Raw genomic sequence first — 12,422 nt, 5'->3', positions numbered from 1 at the left:
GGAATTATTTACCTGCTTTGCAAATAAAGAAAGAGTCGCAAAAAGGGGAAGTGATTTGTTCAAGGATATTGAGCTGGTTAAGTGCTAGACTTCATTCCTTCCTATGCTATGCCACCTCTGTATGTGAAAAGGAACATCAGACTAGAGCACTTCTTAGCATGCAGAGAAAAATGGCTGCCATCCCAGAGGCTGGGGTATACTAGCCTGGGGCTGCAGGGCTGCCTGTGTAACTAGCCACTGTGCTGGAGGACGAGGACATAGCATCAGCCACAACCCTGCTCACACCTGTGCAGGATGATAAAGAAAGTAGAAGTAGCCAACAGCTGTGGTCCAGCTAGATAAAACTTTAAGGCGGGAAGTCAAGTGACAAGTGAACTCGTCTATGTGTGTGTTTTTTAACTGTTAGTTACTTTTGACATTTTAAAAAAGGCTTCTTGTGGAAGTCAGACCAAAAGCAGGAAGATACTGCAGCAAGATGGATTTGGGAAAAGACCAATCTCTCTCAAAGCTCCATCAGACACCTGATCCTCGTCAAGAAGAGACCCATGTTCCAGGTAATGAAAGAAACCTTAAGAGACAGTGGCTGTTGGGAAGGATTGGGCTATGATTATTTTCCTCTTTGTATGGGTCTGGCAAAAAAGGGGCATCATTGGGTGGGTACATTCATGTATTAGAAAGGAAGAATAGGGGCTATATAACTTTCTGAGCTGACTTCTAGCACTAAGATTCTAGTAAGCAGGAGAAACACAAGGAAATAATAAAAAAATAATTATATATATATTATTTAAATAATAAATAAATAATTATATATATATAAGATAATGAAAATACCCAATAATGGATGGTGTGGTAAAACAAGTACAGCCATATATGTAGCACAAATATAGTGTAACTTTTGGAAAGGTATCTGGCAATTAGTAGCAAGAACTATGAGTGTTTATTCTGTTGATTGACTAATCTTAGTCTTTGGATATACCCTAAAGCAGCATTTTGGCTGCTTTTGCAGAACCCTAGGCCTTAAGACAGTGATTTAAACATTTTATATGCCATGGATCCCTTTGGCTTTCTGATGAAACTCTAGACACCTTCTTAGACTAAATTTTTTAAATACATAAAGTTAATTACATATGATTACAAAGGAAGCAATTATATTAATAAAAGTATCAAAATAAAACTGTGATATAATATGTGCTTATTTACAGGTGCATTAAATAATAAGATCCATGAGTGGATCTCATTACCACTGTATCAAATCAAATATTTCATCTCAAATAAATGATATTCTAAGGTATCTGTAATAACTGTAATGTGATATGGAAAAAAATCCACAATTTCTTTTTGTGACAAAGTCATATTCTGCTAAAATCACTGTGGTTTGTTATCTACATTCATAATTGAAGGAAATAGGCATTTAGATTGGTAAAAATAAAGGTATAATTTTCCCCCATCCAAGTTCACCATTAAGGACTGCTGTTCTAAAATCAAAAGGTGTCATGGTCCATGAGGTATGTTTGCTTTGGGAGGTCCCAGTGCAAATTTGAAATCATTCCACTGGCTCTAAGAAGTTCTACATCAAAGACCCATTAACTTTTCACAGTCTTGGATGGCAACAGAACTGTTGTTGACAGTAACTTTAATATTCCAAAGAACTTGGAGAAACATCATCCAAAGGAAAAAAATACAAAAGAAAAAAAAAATCTGTGTGTGAAATGCTTATGATAGTTGATCTACAGTGGCAACAACAACAACAACAACGAAACAAAACAAACAAACTGGCAAGAACCTAAATGTTCAGTATAAGTGGAATGAGTGGATAAATGAGAATACATCAACTTGATTAAATGTCATGTAGTCACTAGAGTTACAATTATGAGGACTAGATGATGGAATTTATTTTTGATGGTTAATAAATGGTAAAACTGTGGTATGCAATCATTGCAACTTTAATATAGGGGCTAGATGAATACATGGAAAATCCCATGGACAGAAGGGCCTGGCGGGCTACAGTCCATGGGGTCGCAAGAGTCGGACATGACTTAGCGACTAAACCACCACCAGATGAGTACAAGGAATGAAATGAAAGCAGGTTTTAATGTTAAGGATGGCAGAACATGGTTGGTTTTTTCCTTTACTTTTATGTTTGTACAATATGCACACTATTTTGAAGAAATTAATAGCACATTTATGTACAAATACTGATCTTTTCATTTAAAAAATGTTGACTGAATGTTTGCTCCCAGGCATTCTTCAGGAGGCACAAGGATAAATAAGAGGTAGTCCTTGTCCTCAAAAGGGTAGGAGAAAAACTTAGACACTCAAGGGAATTTTATCATTTTGCTATAGGACTCTTTTGCTGTTAATGCCGTAATTCATCACTCTCTCTCATAACTTTCATTTTGATCCTACAGAAGTCATTGGAACTTGGAGTTTGCGAAACAGAGAGCAACTCAGAAAAAGAAAAGCTGAAGCACAAGAAAAGCAAACTTCACAATGGCAATTTCGGTATAGTATCACTGCAAGGGAGAAGGGACTGATATTTACTTAGCATGCTGAGAACTTTTATACACTATAGTTTATCTTTCCAACAATCCCACAAATCAGGAGCTGTTATCCATATTCATCTCCCCGCCAAAAAAAGAAAGAAACCAAGTCTCTGAAGGTTAAATCTCTTGCCTAAAGTCACACAGCTAGTAAAGTGATGGGAACAGTCTTGTTGCTGCTCTCTTTGACCAGGTGATGAAATCATGTATATTGTAGAGAGATCTGCTGTTCAACCACTTTAGTAATGTAACCATTGTTGTTGGGAGTAGGAGATACCATTGAGAAGACTCCCAAGCTTGTTCTCCAAGCTTTCTATTAGTAAAATTCTTCTTTAATGAGTATAGTTAACTCTCCAAGGAGTAAACCAAAGCACTGTCTGTAAATGAGTGATGGAAGAGTCTGAGAGTTCCTGTGTCCAAAGTCAGCTGTATGGAGTCTCAAGGAGGGAAGCGTCTAATGGCCCCATGTAGAATATAACTTTGAAAACAGAGGTATTGCTTGCTTGGAGGTAGGAAAGGGGAACCCAAAGAGCTACAGTACAACATCCATCTGAGCCAGGGTTTCTCAATGCTGGGGTCACTAAAGCTGTGGGTAGGAGAATCACTGGCCTCTAGAAACCCATAGAACTTTCCCTCCCCAGTTATGACAACCAAAAATGCCTGCAGACATTATCAAATGCCTCATGGGGTGGGGGAAGAGGAGGTAAAATTGCTCCCAGTTGAGTGCCACTGATCTAAGTACTGTTCTTCTTTAAAACAAAAAAAAAATTTTTTTTTTGGTTGTGCTGGGTCTTTGCGGCATGTGGGCTTTCTGTAGTTGCGGGGGCCACTCTTCGTTGTGCTGCACAGGCTTCACATTGAGGTGATTTCTTTTGTTACAGAGCACGGGCTCTAAGTGCACAGGCTTCAGTAGTTTCAACATATGGGCTCAGTAGTTGTGGCTCATGACCTCTGGCTCAATATTTGTGGTGCATAGGCTTAGTTGCTTGTCTGTATATGGAATCTTTTCAGACCAAGGATTGAGCCCATGTCCCCTGTTATTGGCAGTTGGATTTTTATCCAGTATCACCAGGGAAGTCCCTTTACAAAATTTTGATTAAGGTTTAGCTATGTATTTCTTCTTTTTTGGAGAAATGTGTCCTTCAGTGGCAAAAATAACATAGGTATACATTTTTCTAAGCATCATTTTTTAAAAAAGCATACAATGCAGGTGTTTTAAGTTCCTATTCTCACTGTGGACAGAATATTGTCTGTTCTGCTACAACATGTGTTTCTATAACACCAGTTAGCTCACATATAATTTGTAAATAGGAGAGTGGCATCAGTTTAATGTGGAAGTTTTGTTAGTTTGTAATTTTTCCTAGTCAAAAGAAGCCAGAATGGTGGGAATAGAATTAAAAACTTCAGCAGGAAAGGAAAAAGCCTTCAACTTGGCTGCTCTGTAGACAGGATTCTTTTCAGCCTGCATCCAGGCTCCTTCCGCAGAGAAGGACATCACTAGCTCTGCAGAGATCTCCTCATATAGCAGGTTGCACTTCCTCCTGTGCTCAACTCTGTGGCAGCCCTGCTGGCTCAGAGCATCATCCTCATTTGCATGATCTCAGCACTGAAAGCCCGCATTCACACTGGTGCTTTTGTGCATTTTTGCCATCCCCAAGGCTGCCTCCCTGCAGAAAAAGCTGCCTGTCTGGACTTTCCCAGTTATCTTCCCTGTACCAACTATTGTTTATCCTAGTGTTATAAAGTTGCATAGGATTTGACTCATTTGCCCCAACTAAATTTTTTTCTTCCCATAAGCGCTGTCACTTTTAGTGCATGATTTTGCAGAAAGTGAGGTTTTTCAGGAATGCATATATGTTGTAGCGGAAACTTCTGTACTCAGGTCCTCTGACAGGTGACTCTGTTGAAGAATACTGAGTTGGCTCCCTGAATTCCATACTCACCAAGCAACCTTCTGGTCATTATTGGCTTCCCAAGTACCTGCTGGAGAAGGTGATGGCACCCCACCCCAGTACTCTTGCCTGGAAAATCCCATGGATGGAGAAGCCTGGTGGCCTGCAGTCCGTGGGGTCGCAAAGAGTCGGACACGACTGAGCGACTTCCCTTTCACTTTTCACTTTCATGCACTGGAGAAGGAAATGGCAAGCCACTCCAGTGTTCTTGCCTGGAGAATCCCAGGGACGGGGGAGCCTGGTGGGCTGCCGTCTATGGGGTCGCACAGAGTTGGACACGACTGAAGCGACTTAGCAGCAGCAGCAGCAAGTACCTGCTATGGAGAAACAGTGCATTGTCACTTTGCTTTTCTCACAGTTTATTTAAAAATTGGTCTTTAGGTTTATGTATCAATCCCTTTGAGCTGGTTGCTGAGCCCTGACTCAAGAAATGGAAGAGGCTGGTTTCAGTATGCTCTTAGAATTGGGTTTCTATGCTCATTGGGTTGGGGGAGGGGTTCAAGGCTGAAGAAATCACAGGAGTAGGTGGAACCTTAGTGAACCTGGGCTGGCCTTGCTGTTGTGATGTATTTCTAGACTGCTGACGGCTGTTCTCACTACAGTGAAACCTCAGTTCCAGAGAGAAAGGACAGAGTGTAATGGTTAAGAGCCCGGTGGCTGAAGTCAGATGACTTGATATGAAGACTAGCTCCCTCATGTCCCAGCCATTTCACCTGGGGCAACTTACTCAGAAAACTGTGGTTCAGTTTTCTCATCTGCAAAATGGAGATTATAATAGTATCTGCCTTATAAGTTTATGTGAAGATTACATGAGATGACAGAATAAGTAAATTACTTAAAACAGTGCCTGACATGGAGGAAGCACCATATATATATATGGTATATTCTATATTAATATGAGTTCAGATTTCTATTTGGACAATTCATCATGTAAGTTATTACATGCTCATACAACAACTACATGAGGCTGGGCAGATACTATTTATTCCATTTTACCTGTGAAGAAACTGAGGCATAGAGAGTTTGACTTGCCCATGATCACACGGCTGATAATTAAGAGAAGAGATTAAATTTTAGACCACACAGATATATTTGTATCTTTTGAGAAACTACTGGAAATAACATGAAACAGTGTATTACTCAGACTCCCTCATATAGAAACCTACATAACAAGTTATTTAGGATTTAATTTCTAGGGTAATAAGTGTTTCCTGAAGAATTCACATACATCAGTTTTTAAAAACATTTAAAATTTTAAAAATTTATACATCATCTTTTAAAAATTTGCTAATAAGGATTTTATAATTTATCTTGTTACCTTGGTTACTTGGACTTAAACTTCAAAATGCTGAGCTATCATTTTTACCTGCATATCATCATATTATTTCTACCTTCTATATTATTTTTAATATTTCTTTTAAACTATATTATTACAATATAAACTTTTAAAATATTGACTTCAAACTAGTTTTGATGAGACAGTCTTAAAAAAATTAATTATGGGAATTTTTCAGACACAGCAAAAGTAGAGTAGGGTATACATTTTTTGAGTGTGCATGAACTGTGAGAACTGCAGAGGTGTATAAAACACTGGTTTCATCTCGAAAGAATGTCTAGTTTACTAAAAGAATTTGGGTTTCTCCATTAAGCATAATCCTCATAATAAATCCTATAGGAGTGGTAAGCATGGAGAGCATTTCAGTCCTGTGGCCTGTTAGAGAAGGCTCCATGGGGCAGATAGCATGGAACAGAGAGTTTCAATAAGTTTAGAAAGTGGTGAAATGCTTATTTATAGTCCCCTCTGCCCTGCCCCGCCAATCCATCTGTATTAGCCTTCTGTATTTGGTTATATTTGCAATACCTAATGGCACCACACTTCAGCACTCTTGCCTGGAAAATCCCATGGACGGAAGAGCCTGGTGGGCCGCAGTCCATGGGGTCGCTAAGAGTCGGACACGGCTGAGCGACTTCACTTTCACTTTTCACTTTCATGCATTGGAGAAGGAAATGGCAAGCCACTCCAGTGTTCTTGCCTGGAGAATCCCAGGGACGGGGGAGCCTGGTGGGCTGCCGTCTATGGGGTCGCACAGAGTCGGACACGACTGAAGCGACTTAGCAGTAGCAGCAACAATTTGTCATTGGCTGCAGTTATCATGCATATCTTTCCATCTTCTAGATCTTAAACTATCAGTTCAAAGTAGGTGTAATATGACCACTCACACTTTTTCACCAAGCTGCTTTACCTCAAGAACATGTTTTTGTAGCTTTGGACCCGGCTTATACTACATCTCATTTGACTCACACTGCAGCCTCTTAGCTTATTTTACACAAGACACTGTATTAAATGAGCAAGCCAGGCTCATCACCTGCAGGCTTCACAGATGTGAATCAGGGCTGCATTGCAGATTTAGCAACACAATCATATCAGTTTTCCCCACCGGCACAGAGAAACGAATTCACACAGGTTAAACCCAAAGAGACTATTATGTAAAACAGAATGCCAATCTGTTCATTTATAACATCAGTGATACATTTTCTATAACCAAAGTTTAAGTATATGCTCTCAAACACACACACACACACACACACTGCTCACTAAGAAGGTGCTTGTTGAACCAGTCATCAAAGACAAAAAAGTCCTAAGGGTCATTTCCTCTCCGGACAATTGAGAACATTTAGCACTCCTTCTTCATTTTACACACACGGAGATTGAGGCCTGGAGAGATTAAGTAGCTTGTTCAAAGTCACGCCACTAGGCGGTGGGAGTCCTGGAACAGTTACTGCCAAACATTTATTTGAATTCTGGAGTCCTATTTTTGATAGTAATTCTGATTTCTCCATAGAGAGAAAAAACACAAGCGGCAAAGAACAGGGAAAAGAAATGAAAGAGGCAGAAAGAGACAACAAAATACAGAAATGAAGGTGGAGCTTCCATCACAGTTAGAAAGGGAAATGATGGAGAAAACACCAGCACCTGAAGAGAAAGAAATTGAGCCACCTGGGAGTGTGACCAAAGCTCTCCTTCCGGCAGTGTCCCCACAAAGAGTTGTGCCCGAGAAACATGTTTCTGAAGTAGGTCAAGAAAGTGTTATCCTTCAGGAAAATTCTTCTGAGTACCAAGCAATAGCGGTACAAAACCACCCTTCTGAAATAAGCCAAGATAGGGCTGAATCTGAAGACCTCTCTCCTAAAATGTGCCAAGAAATAGCTATATTTCAAGACCAGCCTTTCAAAATGTTCCGTGATATGGCTCAGCCTGAAGACGTCTCTCCTAAAACATGCCAAGAAGCCATTGCAGCCAAAGTCCTTTCTTCGAAAACATCTGAAGATACAACTGACCTGGAGGGATGCTCTCCGGAAGCACACCCCAAACCAGATGTGCCCAAAGCCTCCACTCTTGAAACATACCAGAAAAGACCTGAGCCTGAGGAACCCGATTCTGAACCAGGTCAAGGAATAGTTGAGACTGAAAGCTTTGTTTCTAACACACAGCAAGAAATGGCTGTGCCTAAAGAGCTTTCTACAGAAATACACCAGGAAACAGTTGAACCTGAAGACTTTTCTCATAAAATGTATAAAGAAATTGCTGTGTCTAAAGCCCTCTCTCATAAAACAACCCAAGAAACATCTGTTCCTGAAAAATATCCCCCAGGAATGTACCAAGAAACACCTGGGTCTGAAAAATATTCACTTGAAATATACCAAGAAACACCAGGACCTGAAGATGGTGCACCTGAAATATACCAAGAAACAGCTGGACCTGAAGCCTATGCACCTGAAATTTACCAAGAAACACCTGGGCCTGAAGACCTCTCTACTAAGACATATAAAGACAAAGATGTTCCTAAAGAATGCTTTCCCAAACTATGCCAGGAAATAGGTGGACCCCAAGACCAGGATCCTAAAGCACACCAGGAAGATGCTAAGGATGATTATACTTTTCCTCAAGGTATGGGTTTCTTACTGGGGTCAAGTTAGTGACACTGCCATTTCTTAACTGCTCCCTGTTCATAATCAGAGCACCAAATAGGCATCTCTCCCTTGGAGCACTGATTTATAGCCTTCTGTGACAATCCTGGGTTATCCCAGTTATCGCAACAGGTATCTTTCATGTCTTTGTCCAGTTTTAAGTGAAAAATGTTTATCATTCAACTGATATATATTTGGTATATTTCCATGTAATTTAAAGAAAATAATTGAAACTATAAGTGTATATAGTGGGTACCTATACATACTATGCATTTTGGGAAGCTTCAGTAGGTGAAGAAAAATGAACCCTATGTAGAGTCAATTATGTGCAAAATATTTTGGACAATTACATTTATATTAACACAAAATCTTGGTGAATAAAGTTTTTTTTTCCTAGAAAATTAACATTTCCTGGCAAACTAAAGGCAAGTAAATTCATGGTACAAGGTACTGAGAAAGATACAAAGACATAAAATAGGATCCTGATACTAGGGAACTTGTTGTTATAGGAGTTAACAGGCTTACCTTTCTATTTCAATATTTGTCCCTGAAAAGCGTAGTATTTTAAAAACAATGTGACCATTATTCAACTTTACTTGTCTCAGGGACATACGGAGAAGGCAATGGCACCCCACTCCAGTACTCTTGCCTGGAAAATCCCATGGATAAAGGAGCCTGGTAGGCTGCGGTCCATGGCGTCGCGAAGAGTCGGACACGACTGAGCAACTTCCCTTTCAATTTTTACTTTCATGCATTGGAGAAGGAAATGGCAACCCACTCCAGTGTTCTTGCCTGGAGAATCCCAGGGACGGGAGAGCCTGGTGGGCTGTCGTCTGCGGGGTCACACAGAGTCGGACACGACTGAAGTGACTTAGCAGCAGCAGGGACATAACTGAGAGCCTTGGCTCTCCTTGTTCAGTCCTGTTCTCGGTGTAGAAAATGGGCTGAGCCTAGCAGTCTATCCCCAGGGAATTGTTTTCTAAAGAAATTCCTTTGGTAGCTTATTTTCTCTTCCTCCTAAAATATGAGTGCAACAAAAACCTGGGCTTAAGTTGGGTTCCAAGCAATATAGGTTTTGAGGAAATACCTTTTTAAAATTACAGTAAAAGCAGACATATGAAACACTACCTGTATTGACAGGAGTCCCCTGCTGGAGACGCAGCTCTAATCAACATAGCACCAGATTCTCAGGGTTTTGTTCTAAACCCAGTGAGGTTAAGACAGGCAATTAATTAATTATTTTATGCTTTTTGGCAATTAATGCTTATCTTGTTTTCTCTTTGTCTTGCCAAACAAGTAGAAATGTCTTCCTTTTTGCTGATTATAAAATTGCTATAATGATAATTATAAATGTTCATTATAATAAATTAAAGCAATATCTAAGTGACTATAAAGTACCCTATGATACCACTTCCTATCTCTGACCCCCAATGTTAAGTTTTTGTTTTAGCAAATGAGATGGTACAATAACGTTCTATTTTATAACCTGCTTTTTTTCACATGCCATGTATATTGTGGCCATCCTAATGACATCTTTGTAACAGTCATCCAGTATTATGTTATATACACAGCAGTTTATTCAACCAGTCCTTATGATGATGAACACCTAGGTTACTGCCAAGTTTTACTATTATAACAGTGTTCAATGAACATCATGGGAAGTAACGGTTGTTTAAAATTTATTATAGCACTTTCTATCTGCCAATCTCTCTATTAAACATTTTTTTGTGAATTACTTTATTCAATGTTAGAAACCCGAGTGGATGAATAATATGTCCCTATATTATAGATAAGGAGACTAAGGCACTGAAAGCTTAAGTTGATCTGATTACTTCCTTGGATAAATTCCTAGAAATTGAATTGCTGGGCCAAAGGGTACCAGCATTTAGTCTGGATACATTCAGTCAGACTAGCCCAAATGTAGCAATTCACAGAATCCAAGAATTTATGTAAGTGCCTAGTCCCCATGCCCTTGCCAACACTGCACATAATTATGTTTTAAAAATCTGCACCTATCTGCTAGATTTTTAAAGACCAACCAACCTAATTGTTTTAATTTCTACTTTTTTTGATGATCTATGCTACCAGGCTTACTTTTAAGATTATTATGAATTTAAGTTTTTCCTTTTGAGAATCACCTGTTTGAATACTTGCTCCATTTTATATTTTGGATATCTATCTTCTTAATTAAAAATCTCTTTAAATAATAGTTATTAAATCTTTGCCTACATATAAGTTGAGTCATAAACATTTTTATTCTTGTTGTTTGTGGTTTAACTTTGTTTATAGAGGTTTGGACATCTATATGACCAAAATTTTAATGTTAGTTTTTAGTTACACAAACTTGTCATGATTTTAGTTTTTAATGATACAAACCTGTCAATCTTTTTCTTTATGGCTTCTAGTCTGTGGTCTGCTTAGAAAGGCTTTTAAAATCTTAAGATTAAAAGAAATATTCTATGTTTCTACAACATTTATTGGATCTTAATATTGAAATCTTTAATTCATCTGAGATTTGTTTCTGTGCAAAGTATGAGGTAGTTTTCTTTCTCCAAATGGATAGCCAATTGTCCCAATACCGTTTATTGAATCTATTTTCATATTTTTTTTATTTTACAGAAATGAAGGAAAATCCCAAAGCAGAAGAACCAGAGATAATAGAAATTACAAATGTGCCTCAGGAGAGTAACCCAGAAAATGACATCTATAGTTACGTTTTGTTTTAATAATGTTCAACCATCATAGTCATCCAACAAAATACACATCTCAGTACATCATATGTGTGATTTTCTCAAAATATGGTAGAAATCTCTACAATACTCGTTAACATTTTAACAGTATCTCCCCGCCTATAGATATATAGTCTATAGATATATAGACTATATCTGAAAGCGAGAATTAATGTTTTTTCTCAGGCTCTACCACATAGACAATATTCTGCTAGTGTGTATGTGTGTGCACATATGTGTATGTATGTAATCTGGGGAGAGGACAGTGGTGGGAACAAACTTAATTGTTTTACTCCCCTTAAGAATTAATCAAAGAAATGTTTGCTCTTGGGGGAAATTATCAAGCCCTCCTTTTTTCCATTTTTAAGGCTGAGCAATTAAAATATGGGGAAGTATATAGATTTCTTGTAAACTTTGATTAATTATTAATGTGACAATAGTATCAAAATTTTATGCAGGCTTAAGTTAGCTTTTAGTTATTTAATAATTTTAACAATTCTTATCATTCTAGGACTTCTTTAAAGATATTTTGGAGTGATGTATGTACTTACATATTTGAATTTTGATTTTCTATTTTTACTTTTAAAATATTGTAATTGTGCAAAATGTACATTAAATCATTAGTACAAGTTTAAATGTGCGGACAGCATTATGGTAAGCACTGTGAGGGGCAGAAGACCTATAACACATAGTCCTTACCTACTAGGAGTTTAATCTAGTCTTGTGGAGGAATAAAACAGAAAACAAATATTGCAAAAGAAGAGAGTAATGCTGATGCTCTTTGGATAGAAGATACAACCAAGGAATACTCACTTTTTTGCCAGAGTGACCTGAAAAAATTACACTAGTGGAGCCTTGAAAGTTGGAGAAGATTGGTATTATAGGTGAGGATAGCAGCTTTATTGTTTGTGACACAAAGAAGGGTGAATTCAATATGTTCAAGAACTGCAGCAACACACTATAGTTAATGCAGGGTCCATGTGGAATAGCAGAATTAAAGTTTGGCGAGAATCCATCTAGCCCTACGTTGGGCTTACCCTCCTCTCATTGTGGGTGCAATGGTTATTCTTTAAAATACATGAATCTTATGATATTAAATCTAATGTGATGTGTGATAAGATCCAAAGCTTTAATTGATTTTCAGAAGGATCCTTCACTCAAATGAAAGATTAAGAATCATTATACTGGGACACCCCTGGTGGTTCAGTGACTTAAGAATCCGCCTTCCAGTG

General features: G+C 38.3%; 1 protein-coding gene across 1 annotated transcript; it reads left to right on the top strand.

Moving 5' to 3' along the window:
- Window positions 1–419: 419 nt before the first annotated feature.
- HEMGN (hemogen) lies at window positions 420–11,187 on the top strand. The gene is made up of 4 exons (XM_040238718.1): window positions 420–554; window positions 2,409–2,507; window positions 7,338–8,441; window positions 11,081–11,187. The coding sequence occupies exons 1-4, from the start codon at window positions 476–478 to the stop codon at window positions 11,185–11,187; spliced, it is 1,389 nt and encodes a 462-aa protein (XP_040094652.1). The 5' UTR covers window positions 420–475.
- Window positions 11,188–12,422: the final 1,235 nt, after the last annotated feature.

This window comes from Oryx dammah, unplaced genomic scaffold, assembly GCF_014754425.2.
Source record: "Oryx dammah isolate SB20612 unplaced genomic scaffold, SCBI_Odam_1.1 HiC_scaffold_1, whole genome shotgun sequence".
Classification (NCBI taxonomy): domain Eukaryota; kingdom Metazoa; phylum Chordata; class Mammalia; order Artiodactyla; family Bovidae; genus Oryx; species Oryx dammah.
Note: the sequence above shows the minus strand (reverse complement) of the source record. Positions and strands in the feature narration are given on the sequence as shown.

What these genes read in the sequence shown, in the direction of transcription:
- HEMGN (XM_040238718.1), top strand. Translation starts at nt 476, where the DNA reads ATGGATTTGGGAAAAGACCAATCTCTCTCAAAGCTCCATCAGACACCT. An exon ending in AGAAGAGACCCATGTTCCAG is followed by an intron (nt 555 to 2,408) that starts GTAATGAAAGAA and finishes TTGATCCTACAG; the next exon opens with AAGTCATTGGAACTTGGAGT. An exon ending in ACAATGGCAATTTCGGTATA is followed by an intron (nt 2,508 to 7,337) that starts GTATCACTGCAA and finishes TTCTCCATAGAG; the next exon opens with AGAAAAAACACAAGCGGCAA.